The following is a 12500-nucleotide window of genomic DNA, read 5'->3' as shown; positions in this document are numbered from 1 at the left end:
AGACTGATATTTACACATCTGAACAACATCTCACATGTGTACCTTTTATTATAACACAACTTTATTTAAACAGCCCTAGTGGCTGCAGAGATACACTTTTTAGTTTGGGGATGACATCTTAGAGGAAAGGGCCTGGAAGTAGGTTGGTTTTCCAGAAGGTTTGGACTTTCTCACCTGCCCAGAAGTCGTAGCTTCCGCGGGCCGTACTTGTCCATGACGATGCCCATCGGCAGGGTGATGGCCGACAGCAGGAAGGAGCCCACGGTGAAGGCCAGGTTCAGCATCTCGTCCTGGTCCTTGCAGATCGGCCAGCCCTTCATCTCCAGGTACTCCTCCTGATCGGGCGCCGCGGAGGTGGAGGCGTTGGAGAAGTCGAGCGCGGAGCTGTTTTCTGGACGGAGGAAAGTCAAAACGCTGGATTCGTCATCTTAATTCATACTATTATGTTTTGGTGGTTGGATTGCCATCGCACAATCCTAATAAATGAATTCTAATAACTTCATAATATAATCCTTCAACCTCCCGTACAGCAGCAGGTCGACCCTGAAATTTGGTCTAATTCTAACAGGTGGAAACAGAATTTGTGACTCCAACCTCATAATCCAAGATGGCCGCCCAGTGACTCAACAGTTAACAGGATATGGAGTTTATCTGCACTACTGTCTCACTTGTGTCGCGTTAAATCGGCCTTACAGACAGTAGCTGCTTCACGCCTCTCTGTGAACATGTCGCTACGGATCTCATGTATTATATAAAGTGTCGTTATCAACCGGTGCTGCTAATATTAACCAACATGGCTAATGATAGCCAACCTGTCTAAGATTTACCAACCTGGCTAATAATAGCCAACCTGGCTGGAGCAAACCTCAGTAAGTTAAAAGTTGAACGCTTCTGATTTCCGAGGTAAATTAAACGCTGCTTATTCACCACAAACATAAAATTAAGAACGCTGCTCATACGTTCAGAGTGCAGTCATAAGACATTCACAACAACACATCAGTCTTGAAGTGTATTAGTACGCTTTTAATGTAATCTAGTGCTTTTAAACTGTTGGTAAATCGCGCTCTTCAAGCGAGGTCATTTCTAATGTTGCTGAACTCAACACCCCGCCCCTCTGAGAGCTGAGCCGCTGATCCAGGAGTCTCATTAAAGGTCAAGTAAACCAGCCGGAGGGAGAACAACACAATGCGGAGTAAACAGGCGTCCAGATATAGTCTGGACTGAACCCCCCGCCCCGGCGGAGGGGAACTCTTCAACGACTCGGCCGCTGAGTCGCCGGCGTAAACACGACGTCCTCGCAGTTCATGTTCGAGTCTATTTCCGTCTCCATCTGCTCTAATAGACTTCACGCCGGTATCAACCGACAAGAGAGGAAGGAAAACAAACTCCTCGCTCACCTCGACTTGTTTTTGGTCAAAGTGCCCGGAAGAAAAGGGCAGACTCAGCAGCATGTTTCATATCTGGAGGGACGGATTTAAGGTTCAAAGCCCTGACTCATCACTTCAGAACCGGCCAGTCGAGTCTCTCTGCTAAAAAAAAGTGCATTGTGGACTTGTTGAGGTCGCTTCAGTTAGAGACGAGAGTGTTGATGCAGGTGTCTGGGCCGAGCGGGAGAAGTCGAGAGTCACAACAGGAAGTTATTACATCACGTTTGACGCATCCCCGGAGAATCTGGCCCGAGACTTTTTTGAGGATGTGTAAGTAGGTGAAAGGTCGAAAGAGGCTTTAAACCAACTTTTGATGCAACCGCTGCTGTTTTTTAAATGCTCTCGCATGCATTAAAACAAGGGACTCGTTCCATTTAACAAGATGATGCGGAGCGTTAATGCTCCGTTGGGCTTTTTGTTAAAAGGTCACATGACTCCACTGCGATGCGTCACATTCACCCGAAGTGGCCTCTGGGAAAAAACAACCACCTGGATCCACTTTCATATGCAGCTTTATAAAAGGTGCTGCATTTTACATTCAGAGCATAAATAAAAGCAGCAAACAAGTAGAATCCGCGAGAAGATAAAGCAGAGTAACGCTGTTAGCTCTGCTAGCGCTATTGCGGCTGTTTGCGCTGTTAGGCGACGCCATGTTGAGAGCCGTGTGGAGGCAACACGCTCTGAATCCCTTTTGACAGTTTATTCATTATGATCAGTTGGTTTAGTGGCTGAAATCGTAGCGTTACGGTACAATAACTATCTTAGAGAGTTTTGGTTTTGCTATCCAACCTGATGGCATGAAGTCAGACACAATCGTCACGCTAGCTGCTCACAACCGTCAAGCGAGCGGCTCACAATTGTCACGCTGGATGCTAACAACCGTCATGGTAGCTGCTCACAACCGTCACGCTAGCTGCTCTCTGACTGCATCCTTACTATACAACATGTTGTTTAGCAGGTATCGTGTTTACCACGCATGTCATCTTAGTTTTTCACGTAGCCACTTGCTAATTGGCGCTAAATTTGGAGTCAGGAATGACTTTAGTTTTACAGGGACACCAGATGAAAAGATAAAAGAAAGTCAACAAAAAGTCGATTCACTTTATCTCATCACCTCAGCTGTTGATGAACACACACACACACACACACACACACACACACACACACACACACACACACACACACACACACACTCCATCTTCTGTGCTAACTTCTTCTAGAGGGGTCAGATTGCGCTCGTTATCCTTTACAGGGTGTTTCTCTTTCACGTCAACGCCATGAAAATATTTTTTTTGTATGTGTGTGTGTGTGTGTATGTGTGTGTGTGTGTGTGTGTGTGTGTGTGTGTGTGTGTGTGTGTATATGTGTGTGTGTGTGTGTGTGTGTGTGTGTTTATCCGAGTTCCTTCTTTCCACCTCACCCGTCTCTCCTACAAGCTTCCTCTTATACAACTGATGTTAAACACTCTCTCCTCCTTCACGGTCAGTTGGTTTAATGATTACCAGGATGCAGCAACAGCTGCAGAGCTCAACCCGCCCGTCATCACGTTAAAGTTTAGGATATTAGCCGTTATTGAGTAACGTCGGTATAAAAACATCCACACAGAGTTATTAAGATCAGGACGTTCTGTCCAGGTTGGATAGAAACACGCTTCTCAGAAAACTCAGCGAAGGAGACGCTGACAGACGCTGTCGAGAGACTAAAGGGAGGTGAGGCATGAGGGTCAAGGACTCAGACGGAGGAATGTACACCTTTCTGTTTACACACACACACACACACACACACACACACACACACACACACACACACACGCTTTAACCAACCGTGGGAGAGTGTGAGTTTCACTAACGCTTCTTCCAAAACAAAAGCCACAGCGGGGGAACATGCAAAGAAGACAAAGTAGTCGCATGCTCGTCTGCATTAAGGAGCGAAAAAACAAGTTATGTAACTTAAAGCCGAGGAGGTTGAACAACAGCCTTTTTATGCTTTTTCATCTGGCAGCAATCTGTGTGTTCTCGTCCTGCAAGGCCTCGTATGAAGGACCTGAATGTGCCGGAGCAGCTGATGCTCACCGGCCTTCACAGAATCCCAGCATGCATTGCGCTGGGCCTGCATAACTCCCACATTGCAAGCTTGTTTAAAAATAAAGAAAGCAAACGATGACGAGCCTCTGGGGGAGGAGGAGGAGATGTCAGTGTTTCACTCACACACTCTCTTTCTCACACACACACAAACACACACACACACACACGCACACACACACACTTACACCTACACCTACACACACACACACACACACACACACACACCTTCTTGACCTGCTACCAGAAACAACCTGCTGACTCAGTGTGGAGATCTAATCCATCCAGATGAAGCCGCTATAATAAAACATGGACGGGTCATCGCTGGATTAAACAACATGGCCGCAGGGGAAAAGAGCGTGTGTGTGTGTGTGTGTCTGTGTTCCCCACAGAGACGGGGTCATGTGACCGAGTGATCGTAATAATAATCACCGTAAAAGCAGATGTATTGGTGAAAACAGAGACGCGAGCAGAGACTGAAGACCAGGAGGATGAGGATGAAAGGTCTCTTCACACGTCCACTAGACCAGGGTCCTGTTGTATTTTCATGGTTTTAAGCATGAGTGGCTCCAACGCGCTGCTCGCGGTTTGATCTGCTCAACAAGAAGCACTGTTGTGTCCTGAGGACTTGAACCAGCAGCCGGATGAGTGCCGCTCTGATCAAAGAGAGGCTGATGATTATGAATATGAGATTGTTGTGCCGCGTTTGAAGCTCTGCCGTCTGGCGCAGAGACTCGGAGGTGATGCTGCTCTGTAACAATGTCGTCGTGTTGTTTTTCAAACCGGAATAAAGAAAAGGGCTTTCTCCAACACGTGTTTGTGTGTCCTTAAATCTCCATAATAATACAATAGTAATATTAATTCCATCAAAACGTGTCACAATTAGCCAGTTGAAAGGGTTAGAATACTCAGAGATACTCATGGAAAGGTTGTATTAGCAGTAGTTGTACTAGACATAGTTATAGTAGTCCTAATAGTCGTAATAGTAGTCGTCGTACTAGTCAAAGTCGTAGTAGTAGTCGTCGTAGTAGTATACAGTAGTCGTAGTAGTAATTGTAGTACTAGGTGTCGTCGAAATAGTTGTTGTAGTCGTTGTCATAGCAGTAGAAGTTGTAGTAGGGGTAGTAGCAGTAGCATTAGTAGTTGCAATAGTAGTGATAGTATCAGTAGTAGTGGTAGCAGTGGTAGTAGTAGTAGTAGTAGTAGTAGTAGTAGTAGTAGTAGTAGTAGTGAGACCTCAGTAGCTGCGTTAGCAGTCAGAGTTGCATTATGGGAGTCACTGTATGAAGTTGTGTGACTCACTCGGGCCCTTGCACATGTAGGAGTAGAAGCCCTCTGACTTCAGCATGATGAGCAGCGAGCCCCAGCCCAGCAGCACGGCGGAGAACAGCAGGTTCTCGATGACCGCCGTCACCGCCATCCACCAGCGGCGGGAGAAGGCCGTGGCCAGCGTGGGAGCCATGTCGGCGGGGCGGGAGGCGCCGCGTCAACGGCCTCCTTTGACCTTAGGAGACAGGAAGGCTGCCAAAAACAAAACAGGTCGGTTAGAACATGGTGGTTATTATTCAAACATGCAAAAATGATGTCAAATAACTTCATAATTCACTGGTAACTTCAGCTGTTACGGGTGTTATCACATATACAATCAAGAAATGAACTGTTTCCAGCGATATTGAGGAACTATTAACGTGTAAATAGACATTATACGTTCATTGTTACTGGTTATAGATATAATATAACACACTTGTCTTAATGTACTCTTTGTTTATTGGCTAACAAAGCTGATTCTTGTTCCAAGGTCTGAATCATAAACATGTCTTTGTCTGATGATGATGATGATGATGATGATGATGGTGGTGATGATGATGGTGGCGGTCTTCATAGGAAGACTCCCACAAACTGAAGACAGCTGAGGCCTCTGACGTACATAACTAAACTCCTCCTCTGAATATGTTATTGTAACTTCCGCCCCTAAGGCGTATTTGATTGGCTTGAGGGTTTGTCCGCTCTGCTCCTATTGGCTGCTAGTGACATAGCTCGTGCAGCAGCTACACGTGAGGTTGATGTTGCATTCACAGCCTGTGGGGGAAAACTGTATTGGGGGCTTTATTGGCGCCTCTGCTGGGCTTCCGTCGAAAAATACGTCAACTGATTATTATGTAATTGTAGATGCTCTGTATTTAACAAATGAACGTGGATGTTTCGGTGTTAAAGCGGGTGTCTGTGGAGTGTGACGAAAGCGGCTTTAGCCAGAACAAAGCGTGTGCTAGCCGGAAAACCCCACGACACGTGAATACAGCGCGAGCTCCAGCCGGTTCGAACCAGCGCGGCGCGAGATTCACGGTGTTACTTAACCGCCGGCGCTCGCGCTGCTGTCTCTCGTCTCCTGTGATCTGTCTCAGATACACATCTGACACCCGGATGATGAATATAAATATACTATTTTTATTAAATTAAAATAAACACGGGGACCACAGTGTACCACATCTCTTAAAAAAATGTCAATATTGAAATATATATATATATATATATATATATATATATTAAAAAAAACTTATTAAAACTAGAGTCACGTCAACTTGACGTCACTCAGCTAAGACAGAGACAAATGGCCACGGGCCATTCACTTGGATTTTGTGTGTTTTTAACAGTTGAGTCGCGGTACTCACGCTCTGCCAACAAAAAAACAAAGTATACCACGGTGAAAGAAGAGAAGCGCTGGATCTGGTCTGAACCGGACTGAAATCATCTGCACAATAACCCCCCTACACTCCTCCTACACCCACCACCACCCAAATCTGCATCTCAGGCTGGCAAGAGTAAAGCTAGACAGATCAAAACATCACGGTTCCGGTTGTGAGGATTTCAGAATAAAAGTCTGACGGACGTAGACAATGAATCAACGTCATTAAAACAAACAATTACCACAGCGATATAATTGATGAAGGACGATAAACTTATACTGAACAAATATATACTTCCTAAAATACTTTTAAGAAAGTGAACGTGCAGTTTTATTTTTTAACACTTTTATTCTGAAGACAATACCGGATGTACACGTGATGTTTTTCGGGTACTTAACGCTAAATCTCCGCAAGAGGCGCTCAGCTGTTCATCAACAACAGTACTGTGAGGGGGACAACCATCACTGCTTGAAACAAAGACACTTTACTAAAGAGACGAACCCAGCAACTAAGCAACCAGTCAGACACCGATTTCTATTATAGGATATCAAATCATAACTTTCATGCAGCAATGAACGACATAAAAGGGGAAACGGAAGATATAATGAATGAACGAAACTGTGACAATTCATCTGCTCTAATAGAATAGTTTGTGCATGTTTTTGTGTGTTGCAGCACATTTACACAATCGCCTCGAAAAGGCCACGAGAGAGAGAGGGAAACGAGTGAAAACAGCAGTGATGGGCTGAAAGTTGACAAGAGTGCAGGAGGCTGTTGCAGCGACAGTTCCCTTCCCCGCAGCCATTAAACAAAGACACACACACGTAAAAGAGGACACATGACACAATAAAAGAGAGCACTTTGCGGCAGAGCGCGTCACGGTGCAGGAGAGGCTCGCGCAGGAGGAGCACATGAGTCAGCGCGTCTGGAGCATCCTACCTGAGAGCGCGTTCAGGGGGGCAGCACAGCCGCTGCGTCCGCAGGCAGAGGTCCCGAATGTCCCACGACGACAAAAAAAACAACACACACACACACACAAATATATAAATATGTATATATAAGACAGCGGGTTGGGGATTCAGCACAAAATGAAAAATGAAAATAAAACGGGGTTGCGTCTTTTTTGAGTTTTTTTTGGGGGTGTCTTTGAGTCACTCTCTCTTCCTCTCTCATCCCTCATTGCTGGAGCTTTATAGCGGCGCAGGAGCGGCAACACAAACAAGGCCGCCCGCTGATTGGCCCGTGGCTGAGCTAGAGACCGGCAGCAGCCAATCAGAGCGCAGAGGCTGTGTTACATGTGTGTTGATCCTCAACGCTGGTACCGAAAAAATATGTTTTTTTATTTTCTGGAGGGAGGAGGGGGCGTTTTGAGATGTGTGGACAAAACAAAAGCAAAAACATTATTAGATTTAATTATGTAGCATTATACAATTTAAAAATACAAGCACATGAATTATGAATTTTTAATTTAATTTAATTAATTGATCATTTAGATTAGTTTAATATAATTGTTATTTATCCCACCTGGAATCTCTTGCAACCCGAAAATACACCAAAGAAACTTCTACACAAAAACGTTACACACTTAAGCGTGTATACACACACACACACACACACACACACACACACACACACACACATACATATATATATATATATATATATATATATATATATATATATATATATATATATATATATATATATATATATATATATATATATATGTATATATATATATATGTGTGTGTGTGTGTGTATACACACACACACACACACACACACACACACACACACACACACACACACGTATGTATGTATATACATAAATATAAATACACACACACATACACATCCTATATAAACACACACATAATCCCATTTGTCCTGTTTGGAGACTCAAACTGTTTACTTCAAACTTCACACCAAACGTTCAGTTCCTAGAAATCCAGGAAATCAGAGAGCACGAGGTCCAGAAAACAAACCGGATGTTCAGCAGCGAGGGCGACACCTCGTGGCAGATTAAAACACTTCACGCTGCACACTGCAGAAGGAAGAAGTACTCAAGTAAAGGTACTGGAGGGAGAATTAACATTCATACAACAGAGAACCTCACAACAAGTGTTAAACACGAAGCATAGACTTCTATACAACCAGAGGAGTCGCCCCCTGGTGGTCAGGAGAGAGAACGCAGCCCAAAAGAAAGAAAAGCCTACATTTCTGGACTGTACATGTTATTGTGAACTTCCTGCAGCTCCACTTTTTTTCGTAATAATCGTCTGCATGTTAATATAAATATACATTTTAAATATACATGTAAACAGTTCATTACTTTTTCAAAATAAGGGCAAAAACCTGATTATTCGGTGTTTGTAAACATAGAAATGAAGAGTTTCCTGAGACACAAAGACACACAACAAAATACAGCAGCCAGTTTGTCTTTAACTTTTTTTAAATTTTATTTTTTAATCTTTAGTATCTGGTCTCTTAGTGTGTGTGTAGAACTCTACATGTGTGCGAACAGTAAGTCTGACAACAGGAGTGTAAAAATCACCGGGACAAACGTTTTGGTTTGAATAAAGCTTATGAACGCAAAGAGGAACCCTTCAGCACACACAACGTCCGCTGTATGGCTCCTCGACAAAAGGCACGTGAACGAGTTTGCGTCGATTAAACAATATTTCTTTTTTTTCTCCCAAACATTTTCCACATCATTAAACTCCGTCACTTGGTTGAATCTCTGGTTTACAACACGGAACACAAACTGTACATATGGGTCAGATCTCCCTCCTGAAAACATCAAATATGAATCATACGGACACAAAATCAATAGAAATCAACGGTGTCTTTGGCTTACAGTGTGTTTCTCTCCTGAAGCCTCGCAAACACACAAAGAGGCGCAAAGTCAGCGAGCGAAGGAACGAAAAAGATATTTAAAAACACTTTAGAGCTCCGTTTAAAAGTTTTCAACGCCGCTTTGTGATCATTCTTTGGTCAAAGTTGGAGATATTTACGGTAAAACTGTTCAACCGAACCGCTGTAAAACATATTCTACTGTTATCATGATTTAAAATATAATATATATATAATTATGGAAACGGTTCCGAATGTTTATATTTTCCGGCAATAAAATGAAAAAAGTTTGACTTTTCACAAGATTTACGTCGCCGGTAAGACTGTGATGAAGCTTGGAGAGTTAGCTTAGCATAACGCAGACGATAGCTAATGGTCCATATAATGTTTACCAGACAGACTGGATCTGCTCTCAAAGAAACCGTCAGACCAGTTCAGCCGAAGCTCCTCTTCAGGGAAGGAAACCTCGATGTCACGGCCGGTCGGGCGGCTCTGAAGCAGAAGCAACGAGCAACGAGCAACGAGCAACGAGCAACGTACGCCGACGCTCAGAAACAAGAATCAAATCTACACTGAACTCGACTCGTTCCATCGCTGAGCGTCATGGGTTTTTTCTTTTCTTTTTTCAGCTCGACTCTCTGCGAAATAAATTATTCAAAAACAGCAAAAAAGGCACGATCGCCCGGCGTCAAGGCAGATTCTTTCTTCCTCCTCCTCCTCTTCGTTTCTCTTTCATACTTTCGAGGTCGTGCTAGCGCGACTCTTCTGTTCACTTCCTCTCCACCGCGATGCTACATACCGTTAGCCTTCACGCTTCTAGAACAAGGAGTTAGAAAACGCTGCGTCAGCGAGACGATTAATCCTGTAAATTGGGCAGAAAACATAAAAAAGAGGCAACAGGCAACAACTAACCCTGATTCTCATCAACGGCACTGACTCCTCCCTCATTGTCGTCTTGGTCGTGTTCCCAAATAAAGCACAATAAAAACACACGCGGTGCAAGAAAAGCGCACCAAAAATATTTGTTATTCCTTGGCCTCATGTATAAAATCAGAATATTCAAACAGTATTAATTCCCCCCCAAAAATATAATATATAATCATAAATATATCAATTAGTTTTGCTGGATTTCTTTTTTTCTTTCTTTTCTTCTTTCTTTTATTTTATTGGAAGCACGTGTCACCCAGCTGGCGTCTGATTGGCTGAGGGCGGAGCGGGCCGCGTGACTGGAGGATGGGAGGAGGCGTCGGCGGTACGTTGGTACTAGCGTCCATCATCTGGAGTTCAGTCTGGGAGCCGTCTGCAAGAAAACATATCTGATTTTTTTATTTGTACTTTTTTTTATTGTTTTTTAAAGAAATGTAAAAAAAAAAAAAAAAGTTTTAAGAAGTTTTTAAAAAATAAAAGTAAAATTGTGAAAACAAATTTAAAACTTTAGTTTTTAAAAAAAAAGTAAAATTGTGAAAAAAAATTTAAAACTTTACTTTTTTTAAAAAAATTATAAATTTGTTTTTATTGTTTTTTAAAGAAATGTTAAAAAAAAAAAGTTTTAAAATTATTTTTTTTTTAATGAAATTGCCCAAAAAATAATTAAAAACTTTACTTTTTAAAAAAAATTGTTGTTATTGTTTTTTAAAGAAATGTAAAAAAAAGAAGTAAAACTGTTAAACTTTTTTTTTTTTTTTTTTACAAATTTGTACTTTAGTTGAACATATTTGTCCTTCAGTGACTTTAAACAAACCCTTAAATAAAAGAAGTTAAGTATTAAAATCTTTATAAAGAAACAAAAGGTTAAATAGTCTCTAAAAAACCTTTTATGGCTCATTTTTGCCAAAGTTCAAAGAGTTTTTTAAAATTATTTTATGTGAGATTTCTACATCAGTTGAGGGGGCGGGACTAAGTGATGTCACATGTTGCTGCGCACCAATCAAAATGAGACGTTTACGTTGCCCACCACACCCACATATCCCTGGCAGATACATTTAGCACTAAACATCACATGTTCATGAATACATACACGCGGCGCTTGGATTTACGGACGCTCCCTGAAGGGGGCGGAGTCAGAGTTCTACTCACCACAGACAAGTGGCCGTTCTTGGCCTTCGCCACCAGCAGCTCTGATCCGGGCGTGAAGTCGATGATCGCCTCTTTACCCTGACCCACCGTGTACGTGATACTGAGGACAGCACACACACGCACACACACACACACACACACACACACACACACACGTTACTACGAGGAACCTTCATGTGGTGTTGTTTCTGGCGCCCCCTGTGGAGGACCGTGGCAGTGCCTCTCAGCACCAGGGTCCCTTTAGGAAACCTGTGGTTCTGCCGACGCCTCACCTTCCCTGGTTGATGTTGATGTTGTTTATTTTGTCAGAACAGATGGCGATCTTGGTCAAGGTCTCGATGACGTGGTCGCTCTGCAGAACAACGTCTCCCTGCCGAGAAAAACACCAACAAACACGATGACGCTCAAAACCGTCGAGACGAAACCACGACAAGCCGACTCACGTCGATGTCTTTTTTGTGTTCTTTACCTTCTGCTTGTTGTCGTCGCTCGACACGTGCAGAACGAACAGGCCGTCGCTGAGAGAGCTGACCGAGATCCCTGCAGAGACAGACAGTCTGAAGGTGTTCGCTTTCAGCTCAATACAAAAGCTCCAGAGTCGTTTGAGCAGAATCACAGAGTTACGGCGACGTGAATGAAGTCGGAAAACAACCTCTGTTTCACACACGGTGTGTTCAAGGACCAGCCGAAAGAAAATATGACGATACCGTCGTTGTTTTGAAGCTTCTCGCTGGGTTTTTCTGGGGTCACACATATTTTCAACTTTCTGGACTGCTTGTGTGTAGGAAGTCTGGGCCACAAATATGACCCCAAAAATCACTCCAACTGCTGCAATAATAATACTTTTTATTATGTCTGCATATTTATTACTGCTATTGTGGATTGTTTACTGTTTTTTATTACTGTTTATTCATGTTACTTCTTTTTTATTTACATTTTACTACGTATACACTTTCATTTTCATTTATTTAGTATTATTATTTTTTATTTTTTATTTTACTAAATTTCTACTATTTTACTATGTGTGCACTTTTATTTGTGTATATTTAATGTATTTCATTTATTTATTTAATGTGTTTATTTTTTATTTTACTATGTTTGCATTTTTTATTTTCTTGATTTTATAAAATTAAAAAAAAAAAAAAATTCATAAAATATATAAATTTTATAAATTTATAAAATTTATACAATTTATAAAATATGTATTTACAATGATATTTTACTATGTTTGCACTTTTATTTGTATTTCTTTTATTACATTATATATTTAATGTACTAGTCTGCTGCTGTATTCCTGCATCGTTTCCACTGCGGGACTAATAAATTAATATCTAACGTTAATATTAATACGCAAATACGTGAACGAGTAACGCTGCCGC

General features: G+C 42.2%; 2 protein-coding genes across 4 annotated transcripts in view; both read right to left on the bottom strand.

The window, feature by feature from the left end:
* LOC137790898 (large neutral amino acids transporter small subunit 4-like) overlaps positions 1-7352 on the bottom strand; it is a 20458-nt gene extending 13106 nt beyond the window's left edge. Inside the window, 3 exon segments of the mRNA XM_068585483.1 lie at positions 175-391; positions 4811-5029; positions 7132-7352. Of these exon segments, the coding sequence (XP_068441584.1) occupies positions 175-391; positions 4811-4970 (377 nt within the window). The 5' untranslated portion in view covers positions 4971-5029; positions 7132-7352.
* A 1289-nt stretch (positions 7353-8641) lies between these two features.
* LOC137790897 (unconventional myosin-Ic-like) overlaps positions 8642-12500 on the bottom strand; it is a 41326-nt gene continuing 37467 nt past the window's right edge. For all 3 annotated transcript variants that reach the window (XM_068585479.1, XM_068585480.1, XM_068585482.1), the window contains 4 exons: positions 11591-11661; positions 11394-11491; positions 11122-11221; positions 8642-10345 (listed from right to left, as the gene is read on the bottom strand). In XM_068585479.1, coding sequence (XP_068441580.1) covers positions 10319-10345; positions 11122-11221; positions 11394-11491; positions 11591-11661 — 296 coding nt within the window. In that variant the 3' untranslated portion in view covers positions 8642-10318. The remainder of the gene's footprint in view (positions 10346-11121; positions 11222-11393; positions 11492-11590; positions 11662-12500) is intronic.

Source organism: Clinocottus analis, unplaced genomic scaffold, assembly GCF_023055335.1.
Source record: "Clinocottus analis isolate CAN_PGR_092001 unplaced genomic scaffold, fCliAna1.0.p SCAF_2, whole genome shotgun sequence".
Taxonomy (NCBI): Eukaryota; Metazoa; Chordata; class Actinopteri; order Perciformes; family Cottidae; genus Clinocottus; species Clinocottus analis.
The sequence above is the reverse complement of the archived record's forward strand: the minus strand, read 5'-3'. Positions and strand labels throughout refer to the sequence as shown.